The sequence below is a fragment of the Condylostylus longicornis genome, unplaced genomic scaffold (genome assembly GCF_029603195.1).
Source record: "Condylostylus longicornis isolate FDR11 unplaced genomic scaffold, ASM2960319v2 ptg000004l, whole genome shotgun sequence".
NCBI lineage: Eukaryota > Metazoa > Arthropoda > Insecta > Diptera > Dolichopodidae > Condylostylus > Condylostylus longicornis.
The window spans coordinates 15,792,901-15,806,592 of NW_026577973.1; the positions used below are offsets into that span (position 1 = coordinate 15,792,901).

Here is a 13,692-nt window from a genome sequence, read left to right on the forward strand (position 1 = left end):
TTCAGCCTTTTAAAAGTTAATCAAAGGGTAATTCGTTCAGTAAATTGAACAAGATGATATTTTGACATGTGAAATAAGTTTTCATCTTTAACCAATACGTCTTTTGTTTACAAAAAACGTGGTATACCTATGCCAATGCGGTATATATACTGAATTTGTGAATAAAAGTGTGCTTTTATTTTAATCTTTTAATTTCTGTTACATTTTCCCGTGCCTTTTACTTTCAAATCAACGCCCTGACATATCTTAAAAGCACACTTTCATATACCTTTATGTTTTTAAAAACATTCAAGGATTTACAATAATTGAACGGGATACATTTAATCAGTATTAAAGAAATAAACCTTAAAAAAACCAGTAATTTAAAATATAAACTTTCAGTACAGTTTTTGTTATCATTGAATAAAATATTTTTTGTTTGTTTTTTCTACCTTAATGAGATTTTTTTCTTTAACAAGTTTTCTTAATAGAAAGGATAATCCTTGTGTACGAATGCTAGAATTTAATTTTTTTTCAGACGTATTATGAATTTCTAAATATTAAATTCGTTAATTTCTGCCTTTTTATAAACAAAATTTCAACAATTTATATTTTTTTTATAATAAACTTCAAAAATCTTAAATTTAAATCTTAAATCTATAAATAACTTAAATATTAATTTTAATTTAAAACTGATGTGAAACAAAGTAAAAATTTTACGTTTTATAAATCAAAATCCTGTCGTAATCACAGTTTATTCACACTATAACAAAACAAAAAATAATGTTAAAAAAATTTTGATTTGCTTAGGGGAAAAAACTTACCCTAAAGTTGATGGAATAGTTATTTTTTGTTTGTTTTCCTTAATGTCTCAGAATTAGTGATGATAATAAAATTGAAGCACTTTCAGTTGGTGTAAGGAATGTAGTAAAGTATAATATATACGAGTATAACAAAACGCAAAGCTAAAATTAATGATTTGCTTTGAATTACTTTTAAAAGATGGAAAAGGATAAGGGAAATATTATTTTTTTCTCATTATTTCTCTTTTGCTTTGTGTATTTTATTAAAATGGTGCGATAAATTTGTACTGTTGAAAAATGGTTGCGTGTTAGTTTTTTATAAATTTTTTTTTGTATATTTTTTGTTTTCTTTTTAATATTGTAAAGTATAAAGAAAGGTATATTTTTGTTAAGAATAATTGATTTTTCTCTATTATAATTAAAATATACTTAAGTTAAATTAAATTTAATTTGGGAAACAAATTTAAGACAAACAAATGTTTTGAAATAAATTCACAAAAATTATAAATTTTTATAATACTTCAATAAAAAAGTATAAAGTTTAAATTGATCTAGTCAAATTTAAAAATTTTAAAAGTAAGTTCTTAATATAAGGAAAAAGTCAATCGCATTATTTTGTATAAAAATTATAGTGTTTGTGATCACAATTACCTTTAGGTAAAACTAATTGCATATTCTGGATTAGATAGTAAAGATCCGCTCTAGAATTTTGCAGTAATCTCTATTTTATTGTAAATTTAATTTGAAATAATTTTTATTTGAGCTAATTTTCTTATAAAATTTTGAGTTTGATTAAAATACGATGAAGATTTTAGCTTAATAGTTTTTCTATGCTGTTCCAAGAATTTATATTTATTAACTTTATGAATAACTATAATTATAAATTAAATTAAATTTTATTATTTATTTTTAAACATCTACATATTTATTAATAAATATAAAATTATATTAATTATTTTTTCTTTTATTCTTGAATATTATCCAGTTATATTGCTGCTCTCTGCAAAAATTGCCTTGGCCGATAATTGTTTTCCATGTAAGTTTTAGTTTTCTCAAATTCATTATGTTTATTGTTTTTTATTACCTTCAACATAATATTATATTTCACCTAATATATGTATAGATATATATATATACATATAAATATATATATATATATATACATAGTGGAAAATGTTTTTCAAATAGTGTGTTTCATTATTCTATTATTTTGATTACATATTATAATACATATTATAATCCCTAGAACAAAAATATATGAAAATTTCTTTTATTGATTTTTTTTATTTTTATTAATTGTATGATATTATTTATAAAATTTATTAAAACTATGTGGATATTCGTTTTAATCTATCATACAAATTTTTTAATGTTAAAATATTTATTTGATACGGTTGTGTTCTCGATATGAGTGGACACTTCACGTCAACAATTCTAAAATGTTTGACAAACACAAATCGTACGGCAATCGTCTAACAATTGTGTACATGTTACGTTATTGTCTTCTGTTTACTATTTCAAAATTCTTCTTTGGTTATTTTGTTACTATTGAACACTAAATTCAATGAAAACAGTCACGCGGGTTAAGTGTTATTATTCAAGAATTAAATTTTAAATATCTTTCAAAATAGTCTTGCATTAAAAATTTTGTAAACAATGAGCTATAATAATGTGTGAATGCTCATAACACTTATTTGATTTAAATAAAGTTTTTAAGATTTAATAAGCTGTAAATTTTTGCGAATTCATTTGAGTGTTCACAACAAAAATAAGAAAATGACCGTCATTTCTATTAAAAGTATTTTTGTTGTTCAACATAAATCATTTAATCAACATAAATCAATTAATTCGAAATAATCGAAATCTTTGTTGCCGATTTTTTAAAATAACATTTCTTTACTCATTTAGGTATTTGTTTACTGTTTTTTTCGATTGATATTTTCAATTTGTATCATTGTATGAATTGTGAGCACATTAAAGAGCAATAATTTTTAATAATTGAAATAAAGATTACCAAGATTGATAAAACTGATGTTTCAATTGACATTTTCAAACGTTTCTTTTATTAAAAATATCAAAAATAGATAAAACGTGTATTCACTAAATTAAAGGAAAAAAATTAATTTCTAAATTTTATTTTTTTTTACTTTTATTAATTAAAGCTTAAGAAATTTTCAAAATTTTCTCAGTGAGAAATTTTATTTTCAAAATTTATATATTTTTTTGTTTTAGTTGTTATAATTTTATTTTCAAGTTATAAAAAAGAAGTGTTAACTTATGATTTGCATGCTCATAATAATTTTAATTGATAATTTTAAAATATTTATTAGTTGACATTTTCAAAATTCACTTATTTGTAATCTAATTCATTTATTTATAATGGTCTAAAAGAATTTCAATTCATTAATAATTAAGAAAATATTTTAGACTGAAATTACCATAGACTTAATAAAAACTAAAAAAAAATATTTATATATTTATATGTAATATAATTATGAACAAATAAAGCAGGATATAAAAAATGAATTTCATAAATTAAAAATATCTTTTCAATTTATTTTCTTTTTGTTTTTCAATTATTCATATTTATTAAATCGATTTCATTTTTATTTTGTATGAAATTAAAACAAAACGAACCAAATTTTAGCCCAAATTTCATTTGATAAGTCGGTATTACATTGTTGAAAAATTGTAAAGCAAATAAATAAAAGCTTTTAATTTTAATCTTATTTTTTTTTTAATTTTTGCTATAATTTTAATTTTACACAAAAAATAATTACATTTATATGTAATAAGATTTTTTTTTTTCCTAAAAATTTATTAAATTTATTTTACAGAATTTTTGATTTTTTCTTAAATATTATAATAAAATTAAGAAATTATTTTATTTTAATTTAATCAAATATAACACTAGTGAAATTTATAATTTCCGTAGGTTTGTATATACATATATATATATAATAATATAATAAATGTTACAAATTTAAATTATATAATATGGTATAACTGTTATACCAAAATACTACTGTATTTAATTTGATTGTTGCAAAAATTACATTGCGGGTGAATTTTTTTTATAAACAACGCTAAAAATTTTATGTGCTAGCATAAGTTCACGCAACAAAAATGTTGTACAAATGGTGAGTCTGTAGAATTACTAATAATTATTTGTTAAGCACTTTCTAAAATGTGTATGTAAAAAATTCGGCAATTATAACCTAAAATTTGTTGTAATTATAGTATGATAGCAATCTGAATTTGGGACATACACCATATTTGATTGTCGTTGTAAAATATTTTGATTTGAACAATTCATTGTTATGTATGTATTTCGGCTGTGCATATGTATGTCCCTGTGTTAAAGAGAAAAATAAATTATGCCGCGTTGAAGAAAATTAATTTTTTTTTTATTTCTAAACCGCGTTTTTGAAAATTCCAGTTTCAATCTTTCTATTAGTAAGATCTTATCAGCAGTGTGTTACTTTAATAATGTCAATCAAGCATTGTTGAAAAAAAAAGGCTGACTTAGTATACAATTTTAGAAAATCGAGTACTGCCAGTAAATTTAAGAAATACGAAAAAATGGCCTTGGTGTTTTTCTTGCACTAAGCTGTACTTTTTTTGAATAAGGTAAACAACAATGAATGATATGCAAAAGATTTTCTGTCACATTAGATTTTTCCTCAGTTTTGACTCATATAAAATATTTTCGTTTTAACTTAAAAGTGTCAGCTTAGCACTGAATTTTCAAAGACAGTTAAATAATATACACACATTAATAAATTATGCGTCCAATTGATATAAATAACGAAAATATGATGAATTTTCGATATTCTTATAAGCTAGACTGACTATAATTACCAGATTGGACGTTTTCCTAAAATTCAACTTAAAAAATTTTTAATATGAAATAATTTCTTACAATACTGTCGAATAAACTTAATATACTGTCGATTCATTATTTGAGATTAATTGCTTTTAACGGCGTTGTACAAGGTAATATTTTTGACAAAGAAAAGAATTTAGTTCGAACTTCAGACCGTCAACTTCTGGTTTTTAGTGCATAATTTTGTAAAGCGGTAGAAACTTATTTAAAAAATCGAATTTCATGGAATTTTGTTGTATACGTTTATGTAATTTATCTACATATCTCAAATTATATTGACAGAATTACAAAGTATGAGGTGTTTTGGGGAAAATAAAAACAATGTTAATCTTTTAAATTGACTGTCATAGACAATATTAAAATACTATTTTACCAGTCCAAATAAATGTAACTAAAGTAATTATAAATTTTGGTAAGTAAAAATCTATTAAAACACAATTGTGGTCAAATACGAGTAATGAGCATAAAAGCAAAATAATTAGCGGAGAATTTTGTAAGTGGTGTCTGCATTACCATATTCAATGTTAAAATAAAAAAATTGCATTTTTGATTCTCTATAGCGACAATAGATGAAAATTTTACTCAAATATTATTTTAGTGAATGAAATTAAAATATTAATTTTATTTTTGTTTTACTTAATCAATTAAACTTTTTTTTTGTTTTATTAGAAATTTTTTATTTACAGAATGTGTGTAAATTAATTATAAAAAATTGTAAACATATAGAAATTTTTTTTCACTATTTGAGCTAACTGCATATTAAATTTCGAGACTCAAATTGACATATATAGTAAAAATCACTAGGTATAGATATACATACATACATAAATCGATTCATTTTCGATAAAGATATTTTTTCACATGAAAGTAATTGTAGTTTTTATTCCTCAATCATTAGAACTGAAAATATTTCAGTAACAAATAAGCATATTGTGATTATTTTATAGAAAATATTTCAAAATTTTAAATATTTTTCTTTTATAGCATAAGTAGTATAGTTAGTCAATGGGAGAAAAGAAGGAACAAATAGAATTTTTATAGTATATAAGTTTTTAATTTTATAAACTTTGAAATATCGTCGTAGTAATTGAACACTTATATTTGAAAATATATATATATAAAAAATAAAATATTTTGTAATTTTTCAGATTAAATTGTTTAATTTTAAAAGTAAATTAGTAAATTATATATTATAAAATTTTCATATAATTATTTTTGAAGCATAATTGTTTAACAATTCGATAATGTTGTTAAATATTAAATTAGATTTTTTAAGTCAATTTATAATTTCATTATAATAATTATTTAATTCGTATTATAAGTATGACTAATTTCAAAATGAAATGAACAAATTCGAATTTAATAATTGTAATTGAATAGTTAGTTACTGCCAAAATGCTTCTTGGGGATGATCTATTATGTATATGTGTATATTATCAAAAAAAAGCAAAAAATCAAATAAATCTGTGGTTTTGTTCTTATTTTTTTTAAGTAGTAGCATATTTAGTATATTTAGTGATCATAACCGCAGTTTTACCATATTTGTTTTTCTAATTTTATTCACATATGTATATTTTGTACTCGTTAAAATGCAATAATAATGTTTTATTGTATGTATAAATACCTACATAATATAGTTGCAAAATCCGATTATTCACAAATTAATAATGTAATCTGTTTTCAATATTGGTAGCTATAAATAGCTTTAAAATATACAATTACAATTAATTGTAATTACAACATTTAATATAATAGTAATAAGATTTAGAAAAATTGAGTTTTAATGGTAGGTACAACAAGTGGAGTGTCTTATTTCAAACGCTTTGTTTTTGCCAAAATGAGTTCATTAAAATGAGATTATAATTTTGGTATATTTTATTAAAAGTGTTTTGTGTTATAAGATAATTTCTTATATATACATATGTGATTTGGCATAAATGAACATACAAATCTATAAATATGTATATCATTTTATACTAAATTAACATATGCTTTGTTGAACTTGAAAGTACAAATAATTAAGAATGGGAATATTAGATAAAATTTTTTGATTTTATTAAATGGTAGCGCTCTAACACATCGTAAGAGTATGTTTTCTTTTTAAAAGGCATTATAAAATCAAAATACATAAGTGAATTGTACATTGCGTTTAAGCGAAAGAATATGTAGTTTTTAGATTATGATATACTAAACTACAGAATAAAATATTTTTGAAAGTTATTATCAAAGTTTAAGGTTATTGGAAAAATCCTTTTGAAAATTCGTGGTTATGGTTTTAAATTTATTCCAGAATTTTAAAATTTAAGTAATAAATTCGAAAAGAATGCAATAAAATAAATTATGATTATGAATTTTTAACTTGAGATCATTTTGTTTCACAGTCTTTGGCTATCTTTAGAAATTATAATTTAATAACTGTGAAAGATTTTGTAATAAAATTGCGATTTCAATTAGTTGTCACTCTTTTAAAAATAATTATTTTCTAATTTGCTAAAATTAAGTTTTAAAAGGGCCTATAAAGAGTCAATGATTGCTAAAATCAATTATTTGATTCATTCCGGAAATTTTCTCTTTTTGATTAGGTTTTTTATACGTTAAACACTTTTGAATTTGATATATTTATAATAAATTTAAATGCGTGTTAATAAGTAAATTTAATTTTTTATTTAACAACTGTTTAATAAAAACTACTAGGCGAATTTAGACATCATGAATTTTATCATAATAATGTTTATATTAAGAAATTATACACAAAAAAGAATTGATTCAAGTAAATACACGGTCGTAGATTAAAAAAACTTCTTGTTGCATATTGTAAGAGATTTGTCGAATTTCGAATGTTGTTCGAACAATACTAAAAGTTGTTACTAAAAAATCCTTATTAATTGAAGTTCAATTAAAGTAGTGGTTTAAGTAGCTGCCATATAACTCTAAAAACAACTTGTACATTTTTCGAAACCAATCAAATCTTATTATAGTATTAAAATGTCGCATAAATGAAAGAAATTGCAGGGCCACTGTTCATGTAAAATTTTGTTGTAGTTGTATAAATTCTTACAAAAACTGACACACAATTTAAAAAATAATTTGTCGTGTTGAACTCATACAAAAGAAAATAGGAACTTATATTCAAAATTCACTCGAAAAACTTACCATTGAAATTTCAGTAGTGAATTTGTTTTGTCAACTGTGAAATAGTTTTCGGAAGACATTCCTACAGTTATCGACAGAACTGATCTAATCGAATTTTTTTTTGTTTAATCAAGCAATAAAAATAAACAATTTATGTTCGGTATTTAATTTTAAGATGTCGGAGAATTGAGTTAACTAATTAATACAAATTTTTAGGATATTGTTAAAGAACAATTAAAGTTAGAGCAATATTAAGGTTAGTTATATTTGGGCAAACTTAACTTAACCCCAAATGTAAAGTTTTTATAATAATTTATATACAATGTAATTTTGTATTTAATTAAAAAATAAAAAATAAGTAAGATTTTTGCAGAATTTTTGTCTAAATTTTGAAATTTTTATTAAGAAGAAACAAAAGGAAAAAATTATTCTGTTCTCTATCATAAAAAAAAATTCATAAAATCAAAAAAGTTTTGAAAAAAAAAAAAAAACTATTGTTTTCTTCCATATCTGTGTTTTCTTTTTTTTCTTACAGCAACATTTGGAGTGTTATTTTGGCTTTGGATCCCTCAAGTATCAGCCGAATGCCAAAGTATGAGCTCATTAAACTTTACTTTTCTATTAAATACTCAAAGATTTTTTTTTTTTTGTTTTTTTGTAATAATTTATTTTTCTTTACGAACCAGTAATATGTTTTTCTTTTGTTATATGTATTTATATATACTTATAAATATATATCGTATTATATAATTTCTTAAATATTTGCATATTGCATAATTTAAAGAAAAAAAAACTGATACAATTTTTTAAATATACAAAACATACAAATTTACAATAAATAATTATTCTGGTCAATGCTTTTGTTTTTTTTTCTTTTTCAATATTATATACATATGTATACAAATATTATATACATTAAAATTTAATAATATATACTTACATAATAATAATATTTGAAATGCGTAAGCTAACTAGACAGCAGTGCATATAAATTTAATTATATTCACATAGATTTTTTTTTAAGAAAGTTTATGCACTTACACATATACATACAGTACAATTAAAGTATAGCTATTTAGCAAGTGCATACATTATATACATAAAACATTTAAACATAAAGAACATTTCAATTAAACAATGCCATATACACTCTAATAAATTGCATTTAAAACACAATTGAATAATAAATTAAATATTTTAACATTACACAAACATAAAAACATAGCTTTGTTGGTTATATAATATTATATATATATAGAAAAGCATTTTCTCTACACTGACTGGTTAGTGTATGCATTCACTCTTATTATATAGTAAAACTATTTTAATTGTAATATAATGTTTATATTTATTTAAATTTTATAATAAAGTATATAATTCCTATATAATATCATAATTATATTTATGGCAAAAAAAAAAGAAAAGAAACAAAAAAAAAAAACAATTTACATAAATAAAATATTAAAATGTTTGATAATGATGAAGGAGTTGGTTATATACAGCAAAATACAAAATTATTAAAATTTTTAATTTCATATATAATAAATATAATATTAACTCTTTTAGTACATAATTAATTTGCTTAATTGTATATATAATTATAATTTTGATTTATGTTCAAATTTTGTTTATATATATAAAATAAATTTTATCTATATAGATATATACCATAATTATATAGGTATATAGAGAAAGACCTCAATTCAATTTAATATTACTTAATACTTTAAGTCTGCATCTCTATATTTTGTGCTTCAAACAAAATATTAAAAATTGGTAACATTCTGAAACTTCCTTTAATAAAATGTCAATTTATGCGTGAAGTGCCTCTATAGGTATTTTGCTCAATAAAAGTTCTCAATTCTATTAACTATTCCAAATTAAATTCATTTAATAATTCAGATACTCAAATTTTGATATTCAATTTGTAATCTAATATCTGATTTTGTAGCATGGCTATTATAGTGCACATAAATAGATTTGATAATTATTAAAATGTTTTACTTGGATTAAAAAATCTATTACAGATTCTTCTTAACTTAACAGATTCGTCTGTAACTTAAAACAATAAAAATCTTTTAAATTTCTCTAATTTCAAAAATTACTTTTTGTTTTATAATAGTGCCGTCTAGTCCATATTCTTTTGAATAAATTGAGAAATTTTGCTTTTTTATTTTTCCATGAAAATTACACAGGTTAAAATTGAAAGTGATTACCAAAAAACATCTATTCTAGAAAATTTCAAAAATATTTACGAAACAAAACTTTATAAGAATTTTTCTTATGTTTTTTACAACCGAATACATTCCAAGTACAATTTATTTTTTGTTGTTCCCCAACTTTTGTTATACTCCATCTCTATTTTAATTAGAAAATTATTTATCGCTTTAATAATCGAATCGATTTTTAATATCGATTACCTTCCGTGTTTCCGTGTTTGAACTTATATTTTTAAGGTTATTAAAATTTTTATGAATTACAAATATTGTGTTTGTTTATTAGTTAATTTAATTTATTAAAGTTGAGTTTTTTTTGTGCTTATTCAAATCGTAATAATTAAAGAATATTCTTACAAAAAAAAAACAAATTCTGAAGTTTGAGTAATATATTATTATTATTAATTTTGTATATATATATTTAATATGAAATTTATACAAGAAGAATCAATTACAAAGAAATAGGGGCTGTTTTTAAACGCTTTTTGAAAATTAATTGAATATATAAATTTTCAACATATTTATAATAAAAATTTATTATTTAATTATAATTTTATATTTTTATATTATATTAGTTTTTAAATACAGTGTATTCGTATAATTTTATTTACGATTACAATTATAGTAATTATGTATAATTGATGAGCGTTTTTCTTTTACCTTCAGTAAAAATAATTTATTATGTATTTTTTCTTTAAATTATTTTATTGAATGACACAAAAATTAAACAATCCTTATGAGTTTCTTTTGTCTTAATTTTAACGTTACTTAATATCACTTTCATAAAATATTTAAGCCTTAAGTATTTTAAATATTTTATTTTTCTAACTTTGCTGATTTAGAGTAACGTAGATACAAAAAATTTTATTGTAAAAACAAGATTACAATCACATTTCATTTACGTATTCAAAAAAATTTTTTTGATAAGAAAAAACTTCATTAAAATTAAAAAATTAGTACTTGTTGTTCATAAAATCAGAAAATCATTTAATTTTGCTGACGATATTGATACGATTTACTTTTAAAATCGATAGAAATAAGTTTACATTCACCCATGTTTATGAAATGTAAAAACCTTAAAAGTCACTAGACTTTTACATAAAAATTCTATTAATACAAATTACATTTTAAAATAAAATTATTTAACATGCAAAAAATAAAATCCAAAAGTTATGATTTTTTAGAAAATTAAATCCAATCGAAATATTATTATGCTTTAATTGGCGCCTTACGGAATTGTTTTTTGACACGTTATTACAAATTTTTCAAATTCGCATTTTTCGTTCTCCATCAAAGATACATATTTTAAATAATACCTATTCATTTCAATTAAAAATTTTGATTTTAATTGAGATTGCATTCATTTTTTTACCAAAAAAACAATCACAATTTAAAACTGATTTGCACACATTATTGAACAAACATATTACTTAAGTATTACTATGTATCGATAATGTAGATCGATAATAATCAAAAATTGTGTAAGTCATTCACTCAATATTTTCTATCCAAGTTGTAAAGAAAAAACCTTCTCATTTCAGTATACTTAAGAATTAAATGCTAATTTTATATTAAATTTGCCCAAAACATGAACACAAACATTAACAAATTTTATATTTTTCTTATTAATTATTAAAATTTATATTTTAAAATATAAAATAATTTAATTTACATAAATTTTTTATTTTTAATTTGTTTTTATTATAAAATATTAAAATTTTGTTAAAGTTTAAAACATTTTATAAGTAATTTTCTTAGAAAACTGAAACCGAATTAAATAAAATAAGAATAAAACGTTTAAAAAATAATTAAGTTTGAAAATTAAAATCAAAAAAGATTACTAAATAATTAGAACAAAATTTGGGATTTTAGTTCGATTTGTTTTCTTATATAAAGAATTAAATTTCCTTTTAATGCCATCCAAATCTTTTATTTCCAAATCATATAATGTTTAGTATTTTAAAATAACATGAAAAAAGACTTTATATTTGTGTTTCGTTGTTTGTTCCTTTACATAATAAAATTTTTTAAAAACCACCACCCCCCGCCTCCTTTACAATATATATATATATGCATATATATATATATATATATATTTATTCATTGCTTAACTTATTTTGTACATAATTTTAATTATATATTATATATGGACCACTATTTATTTATTCATCACCATATTATATTTTCATTTTTTGTTAAATATTTTAAGTTTAATTCAAAAATCAAAATTCATATACATAATATTATATCAATGGAAAAATGTATAAAATATTATGTAGGTACTTATGAATTATAATGAGAAAATATATAGAATCATATAATATTTCCTTCAATCTCTGTAAACTATTCATACATATTTTATTTCAATATAGTAGTCATTTATATGTAATACATATAGTATAATAAATTTCTTGTATATACATTTGATGGTTTGTTCTAGAAAGGGTTACAATAAAAACAAGTATATAGTAAGTAAATTAATTTTCAAAATAAATAATTCTATATAAGGTAAAAATCACTTGTCATTCAAATTTGTTTCATTTTCCGCCAACATTATAAATATATGTAGAATGGTTTTTTGTATAGTGCGAATTTCACATGGTAGAATGAAAAAATCCTCCCATATTTTTTTTTTCATTATAATATTATTTAAACCATATAAACATATACATATTATGTACATATATGTATATAGTATATTAAAATGTAATTTAATAAAAACAGGAGTAAAAATGATTTTTTAAAGAAAGGTTATAATTAAATTGATCATACGTGTTATAATGAATAACTACTGTCAGTATTAGGGTTTTATCAACAAAGGAAGAAAATTCAATTTTCAACATAATACTTGTCAATAAGGGTTGAACTAGATTTGTAGATTTGTTTGTTTATGAATTTTTATCAAAACCTATATTTGAACCGAAAGCTGCGTTAAATTTGTGTTCCCAAACAAATGTTGCAAATCATATTTTTTGGTAAACATTGCTTAATTATCAGCAATACAGAGAAAATGTTATGAGTAGCGCAGTTAAACTATTTTGTTTCTATAGAATTATAAAAAAACTGTTGTATACTAATCACTTTAAGTTTTTGCAGTATTGCGTTTATGAAGATCTATATAATTTTAATTTCTCGGCAAAAATTTTTTTTTCGATACTCTAATATGTGGATAATACATATATATTGACCAATAATTTTTATAAAATCCTATTGATTTTTTAAATAAAAGATAATTTTTGGCATAATTTTGTTATATAATATTGCTCAACATAATTGTTATATTTCTATAATTTTTTTTCAACACAATAAGTTATAATAATGTACAATCCACTAGACTTTTTCCATATGTGCACACACATATACACATAATGTAATGTAAACGCAATTTACATGACATTAAAAAGTTTTGTTATTATGTATGTATGTACATATTGTAGGTTGTAGATTATCTACAATGTATGTACATATAATATTTTTATAACCTTTGACATAAGAAATTTTTACTCCACAAATTTATAATTAAAATTTATATCTGTAGTGTGTCTTTCTCATACCCAAAAAGCAAATTAAGATCAAATGAGAAACTATTCTTTATGCAAACAAAAAATTAAATTATTTTTAGATTTTTGAGTAGCAACATTTGATAGGTAATATGCTAATTATAAATTATTTTGCA

The 13,692-nt window shown here is 20.9% G+C and overlaps 1 protein-coding gene across 9 annotated transcripts in view; it reads left to right on the plus strand.

Moving 5' to 3' along the window:
* Positions 1 to 13,692, plus strand: part of LOC129610208 (protein quiver) — a 58,418-nt gene that overhangs the window by 34,921 nt on the left and 9,805 nt on the right. For 8 of the 9 annotated variants that reach the window (XM_055522711.1, XM_055522666.1, XM_055522729.1 and 5 more), the window contains 2 exons: positions 1,768 to 1,818; positions 8,336 to 8,392. In XM_055522711.1, coding sequence (XP_055378686.1) covers positions 1,768 to 1,818; positions 8,336 to 8,392 — 108 coding nt within the window. The remainder of the gene's footprint in view (positions 1 to 1,767; positions 1,819 to 8,335; positions 8,393 to 13,692) is intronic. The other variant, XM_055522739.1, reaches the window with a different exon arrangement.